General features: G+C 41.7%; 1 protein-coding gene across 9 annotated transcripts in view; it reads left to right on the top strand.

The window, feature by feature from the left end:
* Positions 1-26,312, top strand: part of myo18ab (myosin XVIIIA b) — a 174,224-nt gene that overhangs the window by 61,490 nt on the left and 86,422 nt on the right. For 2 of the 9 annotated variants that reach the window (XM_078422485.1, XM_078422486.1), the window contains exons 3-13: positions 2,779-2,871; positions 5,487-5,597; positions 8,759-8,824; positions 11,028-11,115; positions 12,515-12,627; positions 15,974-16,150; positions 16,648-16,858; positions 19,330-19,472; positions 20,463-20,563; positions 22,262-22,325; positions 24,612-24,756. In XM_078422485.1, coding sequence (XP_078278611.1) covers positions 2,779-2,871; positions 5,487-5,597; positions 8,759-8,824; positions 11,028-11,115; positions 12,515-12,627; positions 15,974-16,150; positions 16,648-16,858; positions 19,330-19,472; positions 20,463-20,563; positions 22,262-22,325; positions 24,612-24,756 — 1,312 coding nt within the window. The remainder of the gene's footprint in view (positions 1-2,778; positions 2,872-5,486; positions 5,598-8,758; positions 8,825-11,027; positions 11,116-12,514; positions 12,628-15,973; positions 16,151-16,647; positions 16,859-19,329; positions 19,473-20,462; positions 20,564-22,261; positions 22,326-24,611; positions 24,757-26,312) is intronic. The other 7 variants (XM_078422493.1, XM_078422494.1, XM_078422487.1 and 4 more) reach the window with 6 other exon arrangements.

Raw genomic sequence — 26,312 nt, forward strand, 5'->3', positions numbered from 1 at the left:
TAGGCTTAAATCCTATGCTTAGAATTGTGGGATAGTTTAGCCATAGGCTCAGAATAAAAGGACACACCTCTAGAAAGGAGATGGGAAGGAATTTCTTTAGTCAGAGGGTGGTGAATCTGTGGAATTCATTGCCACAGACGGCTGCGGAGGCTAAGTCATTGGGTATTTTTTAAGGCGGAGATCGACAGATTCTTGATTAGTACGGGTGTCAGGGGTTATGGGGCGAAGGCAGGAGAATGGGGTTGGGAGAGAAAGATAGATCAGCCGTGATTGAATGGCGGAGTAGACCTGATGGGCAGAATGGCCTAACTCTGCTCCTAGAACTAATGAACTTATGAAACAGAAAATAGGTGGAGGAGGTGGCCATTTGGCCCTTCGAGCCAGCACCGCTCGAAGAGCCAAATGGCCGCTTGAACTAAAATGTATTTGAATAAATAATGATAGATGATATCTAATAGTTGAAGTCATTTGCACTAAATCACCACAGAATCAATGTATATTAGAAATAAATGGTGAATTATTAGAAGATTACAGTTGAGGTATTTAGTTGTTCATTGGAATCTTAGGCAGAAGATCAATGCAGTTGGAAACAATTCTGAAACAATACAAAATAAATAATCCACATTGGCACTCATTGCAAAGCGATCAATCCTTGCCTCAGTGGAGCACAATATAAAACCATTCATATCCTTATTTAAGTGTTGCTTGGAGATGAGAAATCTTTTAACAAAATGTTTCTTCAAAGCCAAAGTTACTGCTGTTAATAACAATTATCAATACAATAAATTCTGGAAAATTACCACAATTGCATGAAAAGTGTATCCACTTTTCTGCGGACAATTAGCTTTGTCCAGAGTGAGAGTTTGATTAGAAATATCAATTGCTCTATAAAGCCCATTTATTCAACGATATTCACCCCAGCAACAGATGGTATTTAATTTTCATTCTGTCTATGTCATTTCCAACCAGTTTACGATCGATGTTTGCTTAAACATTTGCAGGAATATTTGATTTTTCACAAATGATTGAAAGAGAAACTAGTCTAAGAATCCACTGATTCTTAGTGGATTTTGAACATTTCTCCATCTTAAAAGCGGCTTGCCTGACCAGAACAATATCTTAATTTCTATGCAATTTCAATACATTCTGTAGCCAAACAAGAACTGAATGCTTATTTATAATTGTCTTGTATTTTCTATATTTTGAAGCTTTAACATGTAATGTCATCTTAGAGTGTAGAGTCCACAACTTTGTTAGATTTATATTAACAATACATACAGTATGCCACAGAGCTAAAAAACAATTGGATGTATTGACTTTGCACATTACTTTGTACAGATTAAAAATATATGGTTACAATGTTTGCTTCTGCTTTACACATTTTATATTATACACCAAATAATTGGATAATTTGAATTAAAGAAAACATCCATGATTATATTAATTACTTGACAGGAAAATACTGTCACGTGTAATGTGGCTATTGAGCAAAATAGGTAACCTGAATTATTTTCATGTGACTATTTCACAAAAATGGTTGGAAGTAAATCAGGGACTTTACAAATACTGTATTCTGACTGTCATTCCCACACTGCATTTCCTTTTTTTTCTGCTTTCTTTTGCTGCTGCCATGCTTTTGTCTTCTCTTTTAATTCATGCCGTCTTTTCTTACGCTGTATAACTGTAGTCAGAAAGAGATGAACATAATGATGCACTGAAGGACAGAATGGAAGAGATCTGTGGGCCACAGCCGGAGCTGAACGGAGAAGGTGAATGTTCGAAGCGATTGTCTGAAGGGGCATTCAATGCGCAAGAGGAGCTGAAGAACAACACAAACACCGCAAATCAGTGCGAGTTGCCTCAAGAAGGGGAGAGATTACCGAAGAAAAGGGTGGTTAGAATAGTCAGGAAAGTGATACGAAAGGTTGTACCAGGAGAAGGAAGAAGTGAAAAGGAAAAAGGCGCAGCGATGAAGCAGAAGGAGCAAGCCGCAGAGAAAAAGGTGGAAAGTAAAAGCATCTCGGTATCAAAGGCGGGATCGAGGACTGATGGAGGCAAGGCAATGAGGCTGAAGGATGAGAAAAATGTTCCTATTCCTCCCAAAGCAGAAACAGTAATTCCAACAAAGAAAATGGAGAAAGACGATATCTCGACAGGGTTGACTAGTCTAATGGCTAGAGGGAAAAGTAAAGATCGCAAAATCCGGGTGAAGTCCCCGGAGAAGAAAGAGGATATTTCTGATAGCGTTCCTGCTGCAAGGCTCCATCCACCTTCCCCGGAGACTGTAGGAGTGCTGAGTGAGCCACGAGTGGCAGCATTGCCTGAAAGCGAGGTACACTGTGTGCAGCTAACTAACAAGTGCGTGCATGCTACTGTGGTGGAGAAAGCACGGGAAAGATATGCATTAAAACCTAAAAAAAAGTTGATGTATACGACAAAATTCTGAAATTTCAGTAGTGCTTTATGATTGACGTATGATGTTAGTATTTAGGGCTTGAGATTATACATTTATTTATTTATTGAAGCATCTTGCATAGATGTGAGTTTATACATGTGTAACGTGAAAAGCTTCGGAACTAATACGAGTGTTGTGTTAAACTAATATCATGAATGCCAAACAAAATGACTTGCGATAATCTAGTTGGGACAAATTAAATCTCAATGTGATGAACTGCTTTAAAAAAAAGTGTTTGAAGTTGAAGCTTGAAGTATGGTTTAAGTATCCAAATGACGATCTTCCTTCATAAGCACCACTTTTCCTGTTTGACTTGCTTAAAGGAGACCACATCTTCCAGTGTGCAACCAAACCGAGATCAGCAACTGGTGCCTTCACTTATTGCTGAAGAATTTCCAGCAGATTACTTTAACCAGGTGTGTGACTGTTGGGGAAAACTATCTGTGGAATTACATGGGGATAGGGCGCGTGAAGTTCATTTCAGTTTAGTTTATTGTCACCTGCACCGAGCTACGGTGAAAAACTTTTGTTGCATGCGAACCAGCCAGTGGAAAGACTGGTTACATGATTATAATCAAGCCATCCGCAGTGTGCAGATACATAATAAGAGAATAACCTTTAGTGCAAGGTAAAGCCAGTAAAGTCCAATCTAAGATAGTCCGAGGGTCACCGATGAGGTAGATAGTAGCTCAGGATCGCTCTCTGGTTATGGTAGGACGGTTCAGTTGCATGATAACAGCCGGGAAGAAACTGTCCCTGAATCTGGAGGTGTGCGTTTTCACACTTCTGTGCCTTTTGCCTGATGGGAGAGGGGAAAAGAGGGAGTGGCCGGGGTGCGACTTGTCCTTGATTATGCTGCTGGCAACGTGAGGTATAAATGGAGTCAATGGAAGGGAGGTTGGTTTGTGTGACGGTCTGGGCTGCATCCACAATTCGCTGCAATTTCCTGGATGAAGTGACGGGAACAGTAATCAGCAAAAACATCATGTATGTACTGAGGAATCATCTCAAGAAATATCATGCTCAGAAATATTGTTTGTCAAGGTATTCCAGTATTCATAAACACAAAACAATATTCTGCATTTGCTTATTTGGGTAGAAAAATAGATCAGACAGGCTATATTCTCTGCATAACTTTCAGCACTAATTTTGCTACAAATTATATAAATATTGTGCCTTTCGCTACTTTGTTCTGCACTGTGGAATAAAAAAAGTTATATGTAACTATATCCGTTTCATTATGCATTATGTCCTTTAATTAACATCCTTTAATTCTGAGGCTATGACCTCTAGTCCTAGACTCTCCCACTAGTAGATGTTTCCACAGGTAACAAGAGAATAAATGGATGTACCTTTGGAAAGGAGATGAGAAGGAATTCCTTTAGTCAGAGGGTGGTGAATCTGTGGAATTCATTGCCACAGATGGCCGTAGGGGCCAAGTCAATGGGTATTTTTAAGGCGGAGATTGACAGATTCTTGATTAGTAAGTGTGTCATGGGTTCTGGGGAGAAGGCAGGAGAATGGGGTTGAGAGGGATAAATAGACCAGTCATGATTGAATGGCGGAGTAGACTTGATGGACCGAATGGCCTAATTCTGCTCCTAGAACTTAGGAACTTATTAGTTAATTAGTTAGCGGGTTCCCAATTCACTGTCCACCACTCTCTTAATTTCAAGCCTTTTCAGAGCAAAAGACATCTCGGAGGTATCACAAAATGCTGGAGTAACTCAGCGGGTTAGGCAGCATCTCAGGAGAGAAGGAATAGGTGACGTTTTGGGGCGAGACCCTTCAGACTGATGAAGGGTCTCGACCCGAAATGTCACCCATTCCTTCTCTCCTGGGATGTTGCCTGACCCGCTGAGTTAATTCAGCATTTTGTGATATCTTCGATTTGTACCAGCATCTGCAGGTATTTTCCTACACAAAAGAGATCTCGTAGTAAAAGCAGACTAATGTTTTTGTTGGTTGTGTGATCTGTAGGCTCAGAAGACATCGCAGCAAATGACTCCCACGGACGAAGCCCAGATGAGGCTGGAGAGAATTTTCAATATTCCAGTAAAACAAAATTGTCATGCATTGAATGTGTCTTGTGTTGGCATATGCATGCATTAAAAACAGAAACCTGCTTTAATATTGCACTAACCACACATTTGACCATAAACCAAAGTTCCAGTAGATCTTTGTAATCGGTCAGTGAAGTGATGCGAGCAAATATAATTTCTCTTCGCTTTACAAGTGTACAACTGTGTTTAATTAACACATCAGTTATAGTGTCTGAATGATTAACTGTTTGGTCTGATTATTGCAAACCTAACTGAAATAAATGCATGCTGAAGCATTGACTGGTCATAGAAAACAAATCACGTGTCCCATCAACGATTATTCCTGTGCTACCTGGGAGATTGTGCAGTAGGTTTAACTTTCACAGTTCCACAATTGCTCACAATTGCTCACATAAATGTCAAAAACAATTAAGGTGCACATGATATCTACAGAAAAATATCTTATTTATCAACCATCTCAGTTTCGGTAGTCAAAAGGTCAGTAGTCAAAGGATTTACCATCCAACAATGTAAAAACAATTTTAATTTATATAATAATGCTTTTAATCTCAAAGAGGAGATTTAGTTAGAGGAGTTTAACAGGCCTGCCAGCAAACAAAAATCAGTAATACACCACAAATTACTCAGACAGCTGGTGAAACGGTGTTCCTCTACAGGGCTTTTGGAAAAAATGGTGTCATTGTACAATGCAAAAATATGCAAAATTCAAGTGCTGAATCTCACATATTACAGTTAGTTGGAAAACCAAAGAAAAAATAAAAATTTAACTTTGTAATCTTTAGTTGCTCTGCCAAATGACTATAATAACCACTAACCCGAAGTGTTATGATAAAGATCTTTGCTGCATTTTGCTTTTGCTGTATTTTTATCTGTGCAGTTATTTGCTTGATGACTTCACCTTTTCTCTCTTCATTCTCATTTTTTTTACATCTGGATTTTGTTTCTTTCACATCGCATTGCTATCACAGCTGGAACCTGTGGTCTCATCGACACAGAGCCTTGATCCTGAGCCCCGCTCCGACGATCTGGCGCAGGCAGGTGTCTGGGCTGGTGTGTGTGCCCGTGTGTCATGCTGGACTGTAAGGCTGCCTTCATGTCTATCCTATCGTGCATCTTCCCCTCTCCTCCCTCTGCTCCTTTGTCTGCCTTGCCTGTTTATTTCCTGCTGATGCCTTTCTCCAGCGGTTTACTAACAAAGTCCACAAAATGCCATCAATAATTAGCAATCTGCTTTTAAATTGGATAAGTTGAAAGGATGGAAAGAAATGTAATTCTCAAAATTTGGAAACTTGTTTAAAGGCAATACATAATCTTTGAATTTTTGAAGTTTTGCAGACTTGAAAATTTGGAGACTTGTTTAAAGGCAATACTTACAATTTTTTAATTTTTGGAGATTGTAGATTTGAAAATCTGGAGACTTGTCTGAAGGCAGTACTTATAATTTTTTAGCATGCTGTTTTCCAAGTGCAAATTTTTGATGACGTTTTTTCCATTTTGAGTTTGGAAGTTTTATTTATATTTAATGCCTTTGGTACTGCATTCTGTGACGTGTATTTGGACTTACATTGGTGTCTGTTAAGTTTGCATGAAGGGCTTCAGGCTTTGAAACCGTGACATGTGTATGATGCTCGAATATCTATTGAAACTTTACATCCCCAATACACCTGTGGCAGTGTTTTGATAATTCAGTTTTAAAGATTCCCTGAACTGAAGCATGACCTGATTTTTCTTATTCCATCACTAGCCTGGCCCTTTCCATCCTTGGACTTCTGTTCTCCACCCCTTTCTAATTCTTGCTTGTTTAAATAAGGAGTGGGAAAAAGCTATCAATCTGTACTATTGTTGACCAAGTTTATTCCAATTGGAGGTTTTAACGAAACGGTAGTCAGTTCACATCACCAGTTTCAGAATACCATTTGTTGATGGAACTCTTACCCACCACTTTTTTTGAGGTTGGAAAAGCTCCCGAGGTAGCTGATTTCAAAGTAGCTGTAATGATTTAAAAAAGAACAAAATGCTACAAAATTCAGTCTGAAGAAGGGTCTCGACCCGAAACGTCACCCATTCCTTCTCTCCCGAGATGCTGCCTGACCCACTGAGATACTCCAGCATTTTGTGTCTACCTAAAATTATACATGAATTTGCTGAATGCTTTCATGTGCAAAGATGAGGTTAGAAATAGAGGTATGTGTTTAAAAGAATAAAGAGCTGCATTAACTGGAAAGGGATGTCATATTTTAAGTATTACCTTGTTTGAGAGTTATCATATCATATCATATCATATATATACAGCGCGGAAACAGGCCTTTTCGGCCCACCAAGTCCGCGCCGCCCAGCGATCCCCGCACACTAACACTATTAACACTATCCTACACACTAGGGACAATTTTTACATTTACCCAGCCAATTTACCTACATACCTGTACGTCTTTGGAGTGTGGGAGGAAACCGAAGATCTCGGAGAAAACCCACGCAGGTCACGGGGAGAACGTACAAACACCTTACAGTACAGCACCCGTAGTCAGGATCGAACCTGAGTGCCGCCCATGTAGATGATAGACGCAAAAAGCTGTAGTGACTCAGCGGACGGAGCAGGCATCATCTCTGGAGAGAAGGAATGGGTGACGTTTCGGGTGGAGTCCCTTCTTCTGACGTTATGTAGTTGTTTTGGATGTTTTCAGTTTCTATCAAATCTGGCGAGTCTTGGGCATAAAATCAATTCTTGGGCAAATGAATGGGGTTTTCCTCTATAAATTGCATCCCAAAAGTGAACCCACCAAAATTTGCCACAGCTGCTAGCCTATGTTGTTTTTCACATGCTTGGCGTATACACATTTGGGATGGAGCTTGATGGTTGTAGGTCACAGTGTTATGAACAGGCAACCCTCAAATGAGTCTCATGCCATAAGAAATCTGTTTGTGAGTTGCATCAGATGTAAAGTCATTTACTTTGACACAAGGTTACAGACATTACAGTCAATCCACCATCTGTTATGCTGCTTAATGTGAACATTGTGCTTGTATATCAAATTCTCCATTTTTATTTTGTTTTATTTGCCAGTTATAGGTGGTGTTAGCGAGGCCACGTTTATTGTCCATCTGAGATGATAGTCAGGGGCAGTTGCCTTCCAAAGTTTAATGCGCTTGTTCAACTCAATAGGAGGTGGTAAAGTTTAAACGTTAACAACATAAAAATAGATTTTTCATATTTAATGCATATCGCATAGGATCATTCCTTTTCTTTATCTGGGGCATTGGTTAATCAGTGTGTGAAACATATGTGATCTGAAAGTACTAATATTAACTATGCATTCCTTCAATTATTAATCAGACGTAATTATTAATTACAATGAAAATATCCGAATTGTATCCAAAAACAAAGTGCTGCAGATGCATATTTAGTGAATATTTAAAATACTTATCAGATCGAGCAGTATCTGTGGAGAATTAAAGAAGGGTTTATGTTTCATACCGATGTCGTAGCTGATGAGGAGGACATCAGCTTGAAATAAGGACATAACATCATAAGGAATAGGAGCAGAATTAGGTCATTCGGCCCATCAAATCTATTCTGCCATTCAATCGTGGCTGATTATCTTTCCCTCCTAACCCCATTCTCCTGCCTTCTCCCCTTACCCTCTGACACCCGAACTGATCAAATATCTAATCAAATATATTTCTCTCTCTGAAAACATGACCTGCTAATAAGCAATTTGCTGCATTTTCAGCTTGATTCCGTTTAATAAATGACTTTGATTGTAGTGGGAACAAGGTCTGTTGACACACTGTTGAGAATTGAGAATAATAGTGTGGTAGATTTCGTAAAAGTGCTACCAATAATTAAGTGGCATTTTTAGGAATTCTACAGCAGGCTTACATGTTCATCTTAACTTTAAAATGGTGGACAATTTTGGCATTTGAACATTAGGAGTAAATTTCTTGCACTCCAGACTTCATATTTTGTACATTATATTTTGTTTTTCCCCCACCCCTACTAAAGGCATTCAGATATGTTTCTTGTTAGTCGTTTGGGTGCACGTTCCTCATCTAAGCCTCAGTAGCTTTTCACTGTCTGCGATAACATGTTCTTTTCATCACTGCAAGTAATGTTTTCACAAATGAAAAATGGCGTGTGGCTGGCTGTCAGCCAGGAACTATCAGTGCTGAAAAAAAGTAACATCTTTTTAAAATGTGGTTTGCTTTCCTTTTGCTGTGCTTGTCTTATGCTGCTGCTGACCAGAGGGTGGAAGAGGTGCCAGCAGCTACACTCCAGCCTCCCTCAGCATCTACCTCAACCCAGCCCCAGGTTGGCATTGACATTCAACACTGCTTCTGCCCGAATATACTTGCATGTTGTCGAATAACTAACCTATCCTTAATTTGAACATTCTATCTTGTTGATAAATACATGCCATTTATATATATAAATTTTGCCGTTGATAATTTGTCACAACCGTTGGAGATAGCACGTTCTCCCCGTGACCTGCGTGGGTTTTCTCCGAGATCTTCGGTTTCTTCCCACACTCCAAAGGTTAATTGGCTTGGTGTAAATGTAAATTGTCCCTAGTGTGTGTAGGATAGTGTCAATGTGCGGGGATCGCTGGTCTGCACGGAATCGGTGGGCCGAAGGGCCTGTTTCCGTGCTGTATCTCTAAACTAAACTATGTTGAATACCTCATGCATGGCAAATACGTAATTGATTTGGTAATCTTTTGATTGCAGCTGATCACAAACGGGGAAATTTGAATCAATTAAAGATGCCATTTTAAACAGGACACAAGTTACTGCCTTTACCTTGCTTTGTTTTATCTGTGTTCACACACTGAGCTCCTCCATTGCCAGTACATCCAAAAGCACAACGCTGGAAATGTTCAGCAGACCAGGCAACAGCTGTTAGAGAGAGACTGTTCATATTTCAGACCAATGACCATTGCAAATTGCAAAATCGGATTGAAGATGCAGAAAAACAAGGAAAGTGGAGATGAGAATAGAAAACCGTCTATGATTGAGTGAGGGGCATGAAAGCTAATGTAACCGATGAGATGCAGTGCAAGGTAAATGATGCAATAATGCAACACAGAAATAAAAGGTGGATAAAGAGAAGGTATCAATTTGGAATAAGGAGTCATTATTTGAAATTGTTAAAGTCAGTGCCATGTCCAGAAGCATTTTTAATTAAAAGGTTCAGACTGAAGAAGGGTCTCGACCCAAAACGTCACTTGTTCCTTCTCTCCAGAGATGCTGCCTGTCCCACTGAGTTACTCCAGCATTTTGTGTCTACCTAAGAACAAGTGAACATTAATTTAAAGTTTAAAAATTGTTGCTATGATATAGTAAATTTGCTGATGAAAGATATGGGGAAAGGTATAGTTTACTTTTTGAGCTGAGTAATGTTGTGCTACGCATTGTCGGATCTAAGCTCTTCCAGCTATCAGTCAACATTCAAAGAGCAGATATTGTTAATGGATTCTCAATTGTACAAATCATGTAAAAGTTGTGAGAAACATAGTGTAACTTACCGAATAGTGAAAGGCCTGGATAACTTATCGAATAGTGAAAGGCCCTGGATAGAGTGGATGTGGAGTGATGTTTCCACTAGTGGGAGAGTCTAGGACCAGAGGTCTTAGCCTCAGAATTAAAGGACGTTCCTTTAGGAAGGAGATGAGGAGGAATTTCTCAGTCAGAGGGTGGTGGATCAGCGGAATACTTTGCCACAGAAGGCTGTGGAAGGCTGTGGAAGCCAAGTCAATGGATATTTTTAGGCAGAGATAGATAGATTCTTGAATAGTGCGGGTGTCAGTGGTTATGGGGAGAAGGCAGGAGAATGGGGTTAAAAGGGAAAGATAGATCAGCCATGATTGAATGGTGGAGGAGACCTGATGGGCTGAATGGCCTAATTCTGTTCCTATCACTTATAAACATGAATATACTTTAGTTTATGGAATTTGATGTCAGATGTTTAAATCTAAATTATAGCTGATAGAGACCAAGAAAATAATATTCCAATTATACTATTTTCCTTGTATAGTTTCCAGCTGTGGGTAGTTGACACTTTAACTTCCTTGAGTGTAGTAATGTTACATATTTGAAGCTATAGAGGGTTCAACAAGGAAATTATATGGCCCAAAAATGGGTAACAGTTAATCCAAGCAGTCAAACAGAATGTTCTGGCCAACCTAATTGTGTGAGCAAATTCAAAGATTGTGCAATGCAGTAACTTGTTTTAAAACTCCAACCTAATTGTGTGAGCAAATTCAAAGATTGTGCAATGCAGTAACTTGTTTTAAAACTCCAACCTAATTGTGTGAGCAAATTCAAAGATTGTGCAATGCTGTAACTTGTTTTAAAACTCCAACCTAATTGTGTGAGCAAATTCAAAGATTGTGCAATGCTGTAACTTGTCTTAAGACTTCCATGGTGTTGCAACGTTGTTGTGGATGTCAGAAAGCCTCGCCTAGCGTTTTCTATCGACTAATTTGACAATCCCTTTCCATTTAATCTCACTGCAGGTGAAGACCGAGGAGCAGATTGCTGCAGAGCAGGCATGGTTTGAAGCAGATAAGGTGTGGCTGGTCCATAAAGATGGCTTTTCATTAGGTAATTATAAATTATAACTACATTGCTTCTATGGAAATCTGCGTTATTCTTGAAAATTACGGGAAACTGGGAGAAGGGCAGAGTAAACATTTGTACGGGTGTCAGGGGTTATGGGGAGAAAGCAGGAGAATGGGGTTGAGGGGGAGAGTTAGATCAGCCGTGATTGAATGGCGAAGTAGATATTGCTCCTAACATTTATGAACTTATGAAACAGGGCATAACACCTGCCTCTTGGCATCACCTTTTATAATTGTACTTGGAATTGAGGCGTAACACCTGCCATTAACACCCGTGTCCTTGAATTTAAAAACTATTGAATGGAGTAGAGGGCATAACTGCTTAGGAGATCCTTCAATGGCCTCAGACATCTGAGAAACTTGGTGGCCAAGATGCAGGTGTTTATGCACTACTGAAGGCAGATACAAAATGCTGGAGTAACTCAGCGAGTCAGGCAGCATCTGGAGAAAAGGAATAGGTGACGTTTCAGGTCGGAAGCCTTCTTCAGACCCAAAACATCACCTATTCCTTTTCTGCAGAGATGTTGCCTGACTGGCTGAGTTACTCCAGCATGTTGTGTCTTTATTCAGTGCAAACCAGCATCTACAGTTCCTACACACGATTGATTACGCACTACTTTTCTTGGAAAACTGGAATTTTTTGTTTGCATTAATGTGGTTATCAGATGCACTAATTGGCAGACATGCTATCAATAAATATTAACTTAATTTTGTTTGACTATTTTCTAATAAATCAATTTTTGAATGAAATTAGATTATCTCCAGATAAGCCTCCTTCACACTAGACTTTGCAACTATTGAGTTAATGTAATCAACACGTAGAACATCCCTTGCTCGTGTTGCTTGCAGCATATGCATGGCACGGTAGGACGGTCAAGGTGGCGCAGCGGTAGAGTTGCTGCCTTACAGGACTTGCGGTGCCCGAGACCCAAGTTCCATCCCGTCGATCGGTGCTGTTTGTACGGAGTTTGTACGTTCTCCCCGTGACCGCGTGGGTTTTCTCCGAGATCTTCGGTTTTCTCCCACACTCCAAAGACGTACAGGTTTATAGGTTGTGTAAGAAAATAACTGCAGATGCTGGTACAAATCAGTCTGAAGAAGGGTCTCGACCCGAAACGTCACCCGTTCCTTCTCTCCTGAGATGCTGCCTGACCCGCTGAGTTACTCCAGCTTTTTGTGAATAAACACCAGGTTTTTTAGGTTAATTGGTTTGATATGTGTAAATTATCCTTAGTGTGTATAGGATAGTGATAATGTGTGGGGATCGCTGGTCAGTGCGGACGGACTTGGTGGGCCGAAGGGCCTGTTTCCGCGCTATATCTCTAAACTAAACTAAAACTAAGCTTGCAGCTTAATGCTTAATATTCTATTTGCTGTTACAGCTACTTGTTTAAAAACTGATGATGCAGTCTCCAAACTCCCAGAAGGTAAAGTGAAAATTAAACTGGATCATGATGGGACAATTCTGGATGTGGATGAAGATGATGTGGAAAAGGCAAGTCTGCGATACGATATGATACGATACATGGAAATGGACCCCAGGAAAGAGAGTTTGTAGAGTGCCTACGAGATGGATTCTTAGAACAGCTTGTACTGGAGCCTACCAGGGAGAAGGCAATTCTGGATTTAGTGTTGTGTAATGATCCTGATCTGATAAGGGGACTAGAGGTAAAAGAGCCATTAGGAGGCAGTGATCACAACATGATAAGTTTTACTCTGCAAATGGAAAGGCAGAAGGGAAAATCGGAAGTATCGGTATTACAGTATAGCAAAGGGGATTACGGAGGCATGAGGCAGGAGCTGGCCAAAATTGACTGGAAGGAGGCCCTAGCAGGGAAGATGGTAGAACAGCAATGGCAGGTATTCCTGGGAATAATGCAGAGGTTGCAGGATCAATTTATTCCAAAGAGGCAGAAAGACTCTAAGGGGAGTAAGAGACACCTGTGGCTGACAAGGGAAGTCAGGGACAGCATAAAAATTAAGGAGAGGAAGTATAACATGGCAAAGAAGAGTGGGAAGACAGAGGATTGGGACTCTTTTAAAGAGCAACAAAAGTTAACTAAAAAGGCAATACGGGGAGAAAAGATGAGGTACGAGGGTAAACTAGCCAATAATATAAAGGAGGATAGCAAAAGTTTTTTTAGGTACGTGAAGAGGAAAAAAATAGTCAAGGCAAATGTGGGTCCCTTGAAGACAGAAACAGGGGAATTTATTATGGGGAACAAAGAAATGGCAGACGAGTTAAACCGTTACTTTGGATCTGTCTTCACTGAGGAAGATACACACAATCTCCCAAATGTTCTAGGGGTCGGAGAACCTAGGGTGATGGAGGAACTGAAGGAAATCCACATTAGGCAGGAAATGGTTTTGGGTAGACTGATGGGACTGAAGGCTGATAAATCCCCAGGGCCTGATGGTCTGCATCCCAGGGTACTTAAGGAGGTGGCTCTAGAAATAGTGGAAGCATTGGAGATCATTTTTCAATGTTCTATAGATTCAGGATCAGTTCCGGTGGATTGGAGGATAGCAAATGTTACCCCACTTTTTAAGAAAGGAGGGAGAGAGAAAACGGGTAATTATAGACCAGTTAGTCTGACATCAGTGGTGGGGAAGATGCTGGAGTCAATTATAAAAGACGAAATTGCTGAGCATTTGGATAGCAGTAACGGGATCATTCCGAGTCAGCATGGATTTACGAAGGGGAGATCATGCTTGACAAATCTACTGGAATTTTTTGAGGATGTAACTAGGAAAATTGACAAGGGAGAGTCAGTGGATGTGGTGTACCTCGACTTTCAGAAAACCTTCGACAAGGTCCCACACAGGAGATTAGTGGGCAAAATTAGGGCACATGGTATTGGGGGTAGGGTACTGACATGGATAGAAAATTGGTTGACAGACAGAAAGCAAAGAGTGGGGATAAATGGGTCCCTTTCGGAATGGGAGGCAGTGACCAGTGGGGTACCGCAAGGTTCGGTGCTGGGACCCCAGCTATTTATGATATACATTAATGACTTAGACGAAGGGATTAAAAGTACCATTAGCAAATTTGCAGATGATTCTAAGCTGGGGGGTAGTGTGAATTGTGAGGAAGATGCAATAAGGCTGCAGGGTGACTTGGACAGGTTGTGTGAGTGGGCGGATACATGGCAGATGCAGTTTAATGTAGATAAGTGTGAGGTTATTCACTTTGGAAGTAAGAATAGAAAGGCAGATTATTATCTGAATGGTGTCAAGTTAGGAGGAGGGGGAGTTCAACGAGATCTGGGTGTCCTAGTGCATCAGTCAATGAAAGGAAGCATGCAGGTACAGCAGGCAGTGAAGAAAGCCAATGGAATGTTGGCCTTCGTAACAAGAGGAGTTGAGTATAGGAGCAAAGAGGTCCTTCTACAGTTGTACCGGGCCCTGGTGAGACCGCACCTGGAGTACTGTGTGCAGTTTTGGTCTCCAAATTTGAGGAAGGATATTCTTGCTATGGAGGGCGTGCAGCGTAGGTTCACTAGGTTAATTCCCGGAATGGCGGGACTGTCGTATGTTGAAAGGCTGGAGCGATTGGGCTTGTATACACTGGAATTTAGAAGGATGAGGGGGGATCTTATTGAAACATATAAGATAATTAGGGGATTGGACACATTAGAGGCAGGAAACATGTTCCCAATGTTGGGGGAGTCCAGAACAAGGGGCCACAGTTTAAGAATAAGGGGTAGGCCATTTAGAACGGAGATGAGGAAGAACTTTTTCAGTCAGAGAGTGGTGAAGGTGTGGAATTCTCTGCCTCAGAAGGCAGTGGAGGCCAGTTCGTTGGATGCTTTCAAGAGAGAGCTGGATAGAGCTCTTAAGGATAGCGGAGTGAGGGGGTATGGGGAGAAGGCAGGAACGGGGTACTGATTGAGAGTGATCAGCCATGATCGCATTGAATGGCGGTGCTGGCTCGAAGGGCTGAATGGCCTACTCCTGCACCTATTGTCTATTGTCTATTGTCTATTGTCTATTGATACGATACGATAACATTTTATTTATCCCAGGAGGGAAATTGATTTGCCGACAATCATTAAACACAAAATACATGAAACATGAGATTAAAGTGAGGAGTGGAAAGGATTGATGTGCAAATATTGGGGATGGGGGGGGGGGGGGGGGGGGGGACGGGACAGGGGGTAGGGGAGTCATAGTCAGTCTACCCCACATCAGAAGGGGGAGGAGTTGAACAGTTCAAGTAAACTTTACCAACTGACTGCAAGAATATTTTGATTCTCAATTATTGATATTATTTTGACGTAGAGTCAGAGTGCCATTCAGCTTGGAAACTGGTACAATTTGCCTGCGCCGAGTTATATGAGTTATTTGAGATTTTGTTTTTCTTTGGCTACAAATGTGGTGCAGCGGTAGAGTTGCTGCCTCACAGCGCCAGAGACCCGGGTTCAATCCTGACTACGGGTGCTGTCTGTACAGAGTTTGTACCTTCTCCCCGTGACCTATGTGAGTTTTCGCTGGGATCTCTGGTTTCCCCCCCACATTCCAAAGAAGTACAGGTTTGTAGTTTAATTGGCTTGGTATAAATATAAATTGTCCTGGTGTGTATTGGATAGTGTTAGTGTGCGGGGATCGGTGGTTGGCAGGCCGCGCTGTATCTCAAAAACTAAACTAAAAATAAAATAAACTATAAACTCGGAAATAGCAAGGTTGTGACCGCAGCCTGTTGTGTATCTGCTGTGCCACTGGAATTGCCCTTTGGTCACTTTTGTTGGCACTAATCCATGGCCATGCTTGATTTGTTGTTATCTTTATATGAAAACAAGTGCCGTATTCTTTGCCTTTATTCCACGTGCTTCACTTAACAGGCCAATCCACCAAGCTATGACCGAGTGGAAGATTTTGCATCCTTGTTGTATCTCAATGAGTCGAGTGTTCTGCACACAATACGCCAACGGTACGGAGGTAACCTAATCCACACGTACACAGGGGCAAACATGGTGGTTGTCAATCCTCTCAGCTCACCGTCAATGTACTCCGAGAAGGTATGTCTTCAATATTCGAGGTTTCAAGGTCAGTTTATTGTCACATATACCAATTAAGGTGCAGCGAAATTCAAATTACCATGCAGCCATACTAAAATACTCAACTTATTTCTTAAATTAACATTTGTAGGTTCATAAGGAGATTTTTGTTTTTGTATAACCTTAAAATTACTTTTTGTTTAATTAACTAGATGTAAAATGCTGTCCATCTAAATACAGGTGCTCCTCAGCCTACGATGGGCTTGCGTTCCGAGAAGCCCATCGCAAACCGAAAATATTGTAAGTCGAAATGCATTTAATACACGCGATCATGTGGCCGGAAGCGAGCTGTGGCTCGCCACGGGTCGCTGCCTTTTGCACCATTGCAAAGTCGAAATATCGCAAGTCGAAGCATCATAAGGCAGGGAGCACCTGTACAGCAAACACTTCGGAGGTTTTCTCTCATCAATTATAATTTGTGAATCTGTGCAAAAGCTGATCCAGTATTGGTGTTTCAGGTGATGCACATGTTTAAAGGATGCCGCAGAGAGGACACATCCCCACACGTCTACGCTATTGCACAATCTGCCTACAGAAACCTCCTCACCACCAGGCAGGACCAATCCATCATTCTTCTGGGCAGAAGTGGCAGTGGAAAAACGACAAACAGTCAACATCTTGTTCAGTATCTGGTCACAATTGCTGGGAGCACAGGGAAAGTTGTGACTGGTAGGAAAATAAATTAATCTGCAAATGTCTGATTTTTTTATTATGCATAAATGTTGGGATTGCTATTAGAATCTGTATTTTAACCCCTCCAGGGCCTTTTTTCTGGTTAGTTCAGTTTAGTTTATTGTCACGTGTACCGAGGTACAGTGAAAAGCTTTTGTTGCGTGCTAACCAGCCAGCGGAAAGACAATACATGATTACAATCGAGCCATTCACAGGGTACAGATACATGATAAAGGGAATAATGTGAATAATGTTTAGTGCATGATAAAGCCAATAAAGTCTGATTAAAGATAGTCCGAGGGTCTCCAATGAGGTAGGTAGTAGTTCAGCACTGCTCTCTGGTTGTGGTAGGATGGTTCAGTTGCCTGACAACAGCTGGGAAGAAACTGTCCCTGAATCTGGAAGTGTTCTGAAGACTCAGAAACAAGATTTATTTTTTACTCAATCTTTGTTAACCTTTCTGTGAAAGGATACAACTCAGATCTACATATTTAGACGCTGCAGAGTTACAAAATAAATAACCATGTAAAACGAGAGAAATTATTATTAAGAGCAAAATTCCAAATTATTAGTTTGATAATCCATGAGCAGCCCAGATGAATGTGGAAGACTATGTTATCTCACCAACTTGATCTTTTGTTGCTACGAAGTTGTGCCCTCTGATGAGATTGTAAAAGCAATTTGAGACAATGTCACAGAGTTATAGAGAGGCAGCATGGAAACAGGCCCTTGGGCCACCAAATCCGTGCTGGCCATCCATCACCAATGTACACTAATCCCATGTTCATCCTTTCATCAATCCATTTGTTCTTCCTACATAGAAGGTAGACACAAAAAGCTGGAGTAACTCAGCGGGACAGGCAGCATCTCTGGAGAGAAGGAATGGGTGACGTTTCAGGTCGAGACCCTTCTTCAGACCTGGATCGTCACCCATTCCTTCTCTCCAGAGATGCTGCCTGTCCCGCTGAGTTACTCACTCCAGCTTTTTGTGTCTATGATTTTAACCCAGTATCTGCAGTTCCTTTCTATACTGTCCTTCCTACATTCTCATCAGTCCTCCCCACATTGTACACTCACCCGCACACTAGGGGCAATGTACATTGGCTGATTAATGAGTCAACCAGCACGTATTTGGGAAGTGGGAGGAAACCAGAGCATCTGCAGGAAACCCACGTGCAGAAAATGCAAACTCCACACAGACACATACCAAGGTCAGGATTGATACCATGATACTGATGCTGTGAGGCAGCAGCTTTATTAGCCGCATCGCTGTGCCCATCTTGTTAAAACGATTCTCCAGAAAGGATGCTGGTGCCAATTGAATAATAGACAATAGGTGCAGGAGGAGGCCATTCGGCCCTTCGAGCCAGCACCGCCATTCAATGTGATCATGGCTGATCATTCTCAATCAGTACCCCATTCCTGCCTTCTCCCCATACCCCCTGACTCCGCTATCCTTAAGAGCTCTATCTAGTTCTCTCTTGAATGCATTCAGAGAATTGGCCTCCACTGCCTTCTGAGGCAGAGAATTCCACAGATTCACAACTCTCTGACTGAAAAAGTTTTTCCTCATCTCAGTTCTAAATGGCCTACCCCTTATTCTTAAACTGTGGCCCCTTGTTCTGGACTCCCCCAACATTGGGAATCCTTGCTCCTAAACTCAAATCCTCTTGCAATGAAGGCCAGCATGCCATTAGCTTTCTTCACTGCCTGCTGTACCTGCATGGTTACTTTCACTGACTGATGTACAAGCACACCCAGGTCTCGTTGCACTTTCCCTTTTCCTAACCTGACACCATTCAGATAATAATCTGCCTTCCTGTTCTTGCCACCAGAGTGGATAACTAACTTAATGTCAGATATTAGCCCCAAAATTGGGACTGACATCAGAAAGTTGTTCTTTAGACAAAAGAATGGTCAATATTTTTGGAGAACTGGTATCAAAAATTGGAATTTACATGACGTGATGAATTAGATGAAATGGAGTGATTGTGTTTGGATAAGCAGAGCAAAGATAAACTATTTTCCAATCAGATTTTCTGACGTGATCAATTCAGGGGATGATTTGCCTTGTCATGGAGGCCTAATTCTCCATTAACACGGAGCAGCCTGTATTTAACCTTCATTAGCTTTAGATATTCACCTGGAACTTGAAAATGATTAGTTGGAACAATGGACTATTGTGCAAACCACTTGGTCGGAATTAGATTTTGTCAATAGAGAATGAGTCTGGATTGTGCACATTGTTTCAAGTTACTAACTTCTTCTAAATGCTTGAAGCTAATCCAGAATGGATAAAAAGCTAGTTCCTAAGTTCAGTAATTCTAGCACCATTAGGTAAGATAGGGAACTAGGCACTTCCTTCATTCAATAATTATTCAGCGAATTGAAGCAATATCATAGTTGGTGGCACAGTATTTCAACTTTTAAACTTTCTCTACTTTCTCTTGTGTTTTTGGAATGTTTAGTGGAGAAATGGCAGGCGGTGTATTCAGTTTTGGAAGCCTTTGGCAACAGCTCGACAAGTATGAACAGCAACGCTACCCGCTTCTCGGCGATTGTCTCGCTTGACTTTGATCAGGCTGGACAGGTAGCTTCAGCCTCTGTACAGGTGAGAAATGAATAAAACCATTCCCTTATCCTCTGCATTGTCGGAAAATATGCAACAGGAATTTGCTGCAAAGTTATGGGATGTTCCTGTTCGAATCCTTGGGTTTTGATATATGCATATTTGCACAGAAGTCACAAATCAACTGACAGCTATTTATCAGCTTGTGGAGTCTAAAGATCAGTTCTGTTCAGTTTAGTTTATTGTCACATGTACCGAGGAACAGTGTAAAGCTTTTGTTGTGGGTAACCAGCCAGCAGAAATACGAAACATGATTACAATCGAGGCATTTACAGTGTATAGATACATGATAAGGGAATAACGTTTAGTGCAAGGTAAAGCCAGCAAAGTCCGATCAAGGATAGTTCGAGGGTCACCAATGAGGTAGATGGTAGTTCAGGACTGCTTTGAAGTGCTGGAGCCCAAAATTACAGAGTTCAGTTGCCAATTACAGTGAGGAATCAGGTCACACTACGATGAGCAAATCAACACGACAACGGATCAAAGTTAACATTTTGTTTTAATTGTTTTCAAAAATGTTTTGGTCTCGATACAAAAAGCTGGAGTAACTCAGCGGGACCTCACCCATTCTTTCTCTCCACAGATGCTGCCTGTCCCACTGAGTTACTCCAGCATTTTGTGTCTATCTTCAGTTTAAACCGGCATCTGCAGTTCCTTCCTGCACATCATGCTGGTCTAATTTGTTTCTTCTCCTGACCTGCAGTCATTGATCCACAGTAGACACAAAAAGCTGGCGTAACTCAGCGGGACAGGCAGCATCTCTGGAGAGAAGGAATGGGTGAGGTTTTCTTCACCCGTTCGAGACCCTTTTTCAGGCTACAGTCTTGTATTCAAACAGACTGTGACTTCCAATTGTGACTTCCAATTAATTTCTGTGTCTAAGAATGGTGGACATTTTTACCAAATTAATTTAATAGATCTGTTTAATATTTATAAAATGCAGACACTTGAAGCCTATTACTCTTTTTACAGACTATGCTTTTGGAGAAGGTCAGGGTATCCAAGCACCCCGGGACCGAGGGCACATTCAATGTGTTCTACTATCTAATGGCCGGTGCCGACAATACTCTAAGGTACAATCAGACTCTAAAAGCTGCACTTGTAGTTTGACAGTGATTTTATTTTTGTCTGTATTTAATTTATTAAAGTATCTAGTGTTGAAGTAGCGGAGTGAGGGGGTATGGGGAGAAGGCAGGAACGGGGTACTGATTGAGAGTGATCAGCCATGATCGCATTGAATGGCGGTGCTGGCTCGAAGGGCTGAATGGCCTACTCCTGCACCTATTGTCTATTGTCTATTGTCTATAGATGTTGGGTGGACGATCCAGTTTTATTCTGGATATTTTTGAAGTGTGACCACTACATGGATAGGACAGGTTTGGAGGGATATGGACCAAGCGCAGGCAGGTGGGACAAGTGTAGTTGGGACATGTTGGCCGGTGTGGACAAGTTGGGCTGAGGGGCCTGTTTCCACGCTGTATCACTCTATGATTAGTGTAGCTGGGACATGTTGGCCAGTGTGGGCTAGTTGGGCCGAAGGGCCTGTTTCCACACTGTATCACTCTATGACTAGTGTAGCTGGGACATGTTGGCCGGTGTGGGCAAGTTGGGCTGAAGGGCCTGTTTCCATGCTGTATCACTCTATGACTCTGGAACAAATAACTTCCTCTAAACAATAAAAAGACTCTCAGCGGTCCTGGGAATTGGACCAAACTGTTGAAAGTGCAAATATTTTTGCATCTTGTGAATAATTCAGTTTCCATCGGCACCCTGTGTGCTCAATGTTTTATTAACATATATAACATATAACAACTACAGCATGGAAACAGGCCTGTCCGGCCCTACCAGTCCACGCCGACCATTCTCCCTGACCTAGTCTCATCTACCTGCACTCAGACCATAACCCTCCAATCCCCTCCTATCCATATACCTATCCAATTTACTCTTAAATAATAAAATCGAGCCAGCCTCCACCACTTCCACCGGAAGCCCATTCCATACAGCCACAACCCTCTGAGTAAAGAAGTTCCCCCTCATGTTACCCCTAAACCTTTGTCCCTCAATTCTGAAGCTATTTCCCCTTGTTGGAATCTTCCCCACTCTCAAGTCTCTCTGTAGACTTTGAAAATCTACCTCACTATCAACTACTCCACCTATCTTAGTATCATCTGCATATTTACTAATCCAATTTGCCACACCATCATCCAGATCATTAATGTAAATGACAAACAACAGTGGACCCAACACAGATCCTTGGGGCACTCCACTAGACACTGGCCTCCAACCTGACATACAATTGTCAACCGTTACCCTCTGGTATCTCCCATTCAGCCATTGTTAAAGCAATAAGTGCTTTGAATCTAAAATAATGTTCTTTGGAGACCTGAAAGCTAATGGCTGCACGAGTGGTCTTGGGAAGGATACAGGAATGGAAACAATGGAAAATACGATACGATAGAACCTTATTTATCCCAGGAGGGAAATTGATCTGACAAAAGTCACAAAAACACAAAATGCATGAAATGTGAAATTAAAGTGACGACTGGAAAGGATTGGGGATGTGCAAAGGGGGGGGGGGGGGGGGGGGGTTGGAGACAGTCTCAGTCTCAGACAGAGGGAGAAGTGGTACAGTTTAAAGGAGTTGTACAGTGGGTGATATCAATCCCATTTGATCTGTTCCACATTACCACTGAATGCTAAAAGTACCTGCTTGCTGTGTCCTTCATGGTTTACATACAAGTAACTGGTTTTCCTATTTTTGTCACTTACAGAACAGAGCTCCATTTGAATCATTTTGCAGGAAACAATGCTTTTGAAATTGCACCTTTATCAAAGGTATCTTTTGACTTTAGAATAATTAATTTTTTGATGATGAGCTTAGTTAATTGTCACGTGTACCGAGGTACAGTGAAAAGCTTTTGTACGTGCTAACCAGCCAGTGGAAAGCAATACCATACATGATTACAATCGAGCCCTCCAGAGTGTACAGATGTAGTCTTTAATGATTGCAAGCCAAAATTCCCCAGTTGCTTGATTTAATAATTACTCATATAATTATAAAATGGCATGGAATTCCTGGGAGGATCCAGGTTCATTTTAGTTTGGTTTAGAGATACAGCGCGGAAACAGGCTCTTCGGCCCATCGAGTCTGCGCCGACCAGCGATCCCTGCATATTAACACTACCCTGCACGCACTAGGGACAATTTACATTTATACCAAGCCAATTAAACTACAAACTTGTGCGTCTTTGGAGTGTGGGAGGAAACCGAAGATCTCAGAGAAAACCCATGCAGGGCTCGGGGAGAACGTGCAAACTCCGTACAGACAGCACGGAGTCTTTGTGATGTGGGGATCATTGGCCTGGCCAGCGTTTGTTGCAATCGCTAATTGCCCTTGAGAATGAGGAGGTGAGCCGCCTTTATGAACCGCCGCTACCCCACTTGCAGAGGTGTTCCCATGAGATCTTGATCTGCCTCCCCTCAGCCCCCTCTGCTCCAAGCAAACCAAATCCAGCCCAGCCCAGTCTCTCCTCATGAATGAAACACTCCATCGCAGGCAATGTCCTGATGGCACCACCACCAGTGGGCTGCATGGCACCAGCTCAGTGATCCCCTTCCTCTAGCTGGGCAACCAGAACGGCAGATAACACTCCCATAACATCAATTACTTCAGTTTAGTTTATTGTCACATGTACCTAGATACAGTGAAAAGCTTTTGTTTGCGGCTTAACCAGTCAGCGGAAAGACTATATATGATTATAATCAAGCCATCCACAGTGTACAGACACAGGATAAAGGGAATAACGTTTCGTGCAATATCAAGTCTAGTAAGGTCCGATTAGAGATAGTGCGAGGGTCTCCAATGAGGTAGATGGGAGGTCACGACCATTCCTTGGTTGTTGATGGAATGCTTCAATTGACTGATAACTGTCCTTCAATCTGGAGGTGTGCGTTTTTAAACTTCTGTACCTCTTGCCTGACGGGAGAGGGGAGAAGAGGGAATGACTCGAGAAAAGGGTGAGACTGGTCCTTGATGATGCTGCTGGCCTTGCTGAAGCAACGTGAAGTGTAGATGGAGTCAATGGAAGGGAGGTTGGTTTGTGTGATGGTCTGGGCTGCATCCACAATTCTCTGCAGTTTCTTATGGTCTTGGATGAGCTGTTTCCAAACCAAGCTGTGATGGATCCCGATAAAATGATTTCAACAGCGCATCTGGAGAAGTTGGTGAGAGTTGGTGGGGACATGCCGAACTTCCCAAGCCTCCCTAAGATTATGCCCGATGCCTAAGAATTTGAAACATTTACCTTCAAAACGGATTAGGCAGTGAATTAAATTATAAATGTTTGCATTGCTTGAAAAGACAACGCAGTTGCAGAGAAATAGAGGGTTAATTGGAACAAATTCACGTTTAAGACTAAAGTTGAATTCTGAAGTACCTGTTTTTCAGAAATTTTAAAAAAATGGGATGAAGGTGAATATTAAAGGCCAGGTGCAGTATAAATTAACAGCTCTCCTTTATGAAATTGTTTCCACAAATTACAATTAATCTTAGTACTCAAATTAATCTTAGTGTTGCTACCCCCTCAATCTGCTCTATCTCTGCTCAGAGAGCAGGTAACCCACTGGTTTATGAAGCTTCATTCACACAATGAGACCAGTTGTTCATTGGCATTTCATTTGTTTGAAACAGCACTCTGCCAGATGATAATAACTGTAGTGAGAATAAGCAATTAAACCATCTCCCTTCTGCGGTAGATTACCTTAGATACTAGTGTACTCTGCTATTGTAATCAATTTTAATTGCCTATAGTTGAACTGAAAACATGTCCTAATGATCTCATTTATTGTGTGAACTCTTCGTCAAATATTGTTCTGCTTTAGATAGACACAAAATACTGGAGTAACTCAGCGGATCAGCAGGACAAGCAGCATCTCTGGAGAAAAGCAATGGGTGACGTTTCGCGGCGAGACCCTCTTCAGACCCGAAACGTCACCCATTCCTTCTCTCCAGAGATGCTGCCTGTCCCGCTGAGTTACTCCAGCATTTTGTGTCTGTCATCGATTTAAACCAGCAACTGCAGTTCCTTCCTACACAAAGTTTTGCTTTAATTGTCTTTACAGCCCGAAGAAAAGCAAAAGGCAGCTCAGCAATTTAACAAACTTCAGGCTGCGCTGAAGATGCTTGGGGTTTCAAATGAAGAACAGAAAGCACTTTGGCACATCCTGGCTGCCATCTATCACTTGGGTGCAGCAGGTGCCACGAAAGGTAGAGTGTGTGGAATTGAATTGAATACTTTATTGTCTGTTACATGTGGCAAGTCACAGTGGAATTATTTGCTTGCACACACCCACGGTATGCAAATAGTCGCTATGTGAAGGGCGCTGACAACGTTACAAAGTAACCCCGCACCACATCCTCCTCTGTCCTCCCCCCCCCGCTCTCCCACATTAAGTCTTCCTTTATTCTCCCTGTAAGATTTGAACTCTGTAAGATTTGAAGGTGCAAGTTTTATTTTATTGTAATTCTATGTACTTGGCAGAAATGTTGGTATCGATTCTTGATTAGTGTGGGTGTCAGGGGTTATGGGGAGAAGGCAGGAGAATGGAGTTAGGAGGGAGAGATAGATCAGCCAGTGTGGACTCGATGGGCCAGAGGGCCTGTTTTCGAGCTGTGTCTTTAAACTAAACTAAAGCCCATTTCTAGCATGCAAGCCTTGTCACAGCTGATGGGTGTTTGTGTGGTTAGTCCAGGGTACTAGCTTTGTCTCGTATTGTCTGGGATATGTGATTTGAAAAAAACTCCTACAAAAGTTAATTTATTATATTTTTCAAAAATGTTAAAATAGATGCAGGTCTTTCAGATGGTTTCTGTTTACAGGCGAGGAGAGAAAATATACTTGTGACAGTGACTGCATGAAACACTCAAAGCAAGATGGGACCAGTGTTGAGGTTGATCAAATATATTCCGTAAGCAACAGAAAGCCGATGTGTGCCAGTAGAAGGGAAACATTTACAGGGAACCAGAGGTGGATTATCAAGCTCGATACTTTAATGGTCAATTATTACTACTTCTGAGAACAAAAGTGAATAGCTTCTTACATTATTAAACGTGAATTAGCAATGCTCTTTGGTGCGCTATTTAATTATTCACGGGGCGCAAGTCAGAGCGCGCGCGAGTGCTTGTAAATAATTCCATCATTTTAAAGTTACATGCAACTCGTTTTTCTTTTCTTAATTTGTCAAACTCTTACTTAGTACTGTTTTTGCAGAGATTTAATTGCCGCTATTGGTAGTTTATAGATGAAATTTCTGCTTCCATGGCGACTAGGCTTGTATACACTGGAATTTAGAAGGATGAGAGGAGATCTTATCGAAACGTATAAGATTATTAAGGGGTTGGACACGTTAGAGGCAGGAAACATGTTCCCAATGTTGGGGGAGTCCAGAACAAGGGGCCACAGTTTAAGAATAAGGGGTAGGCCATTTAGAACTGAGATAAGGAAAAACGTTTTCAGTCAGAGAGTTGTGAATCTGTGGAATTCTTTGCCTCAGAAGGCAGTGGAGGCCAATTCTCTGAATGCATTCAAGAGAGAGCTAGATAAAGCTCTTAAGGATAGCGGAGTCAGGGGGTATGGGGAGAAGGCAGGAACGGGGTACTGATTGAGAATGATCAGCCATGATCACATTGAATGGCGGTGCTGGCTCGAAGGGCCGAATGGCCTCCACCTGCACCTATTGTCTATTGTCTAACTCTTTTGCCAAGCAGTATGAATAGTTTATAACGTGTGACACTTAACACTCATGAGATACTGAAAAGCCAAA

This window comes from Rhinoraja longicauda, chromosome 26, assembly GCF_053455715.1.
Source record: "Rhinoraja longicauda isolate Sanriku21f chromosome 26, sRhiLon1.1, whole genome shotgun sequence".
Classification (NCBI taxonomy): domain Eukaryota; kingdom Metazoa; phylum Chordata; class Chondrichthyes; order Rajiformes; family Arhynchobatidae; genus Rhinoraja; species Rhinoraja longicauda.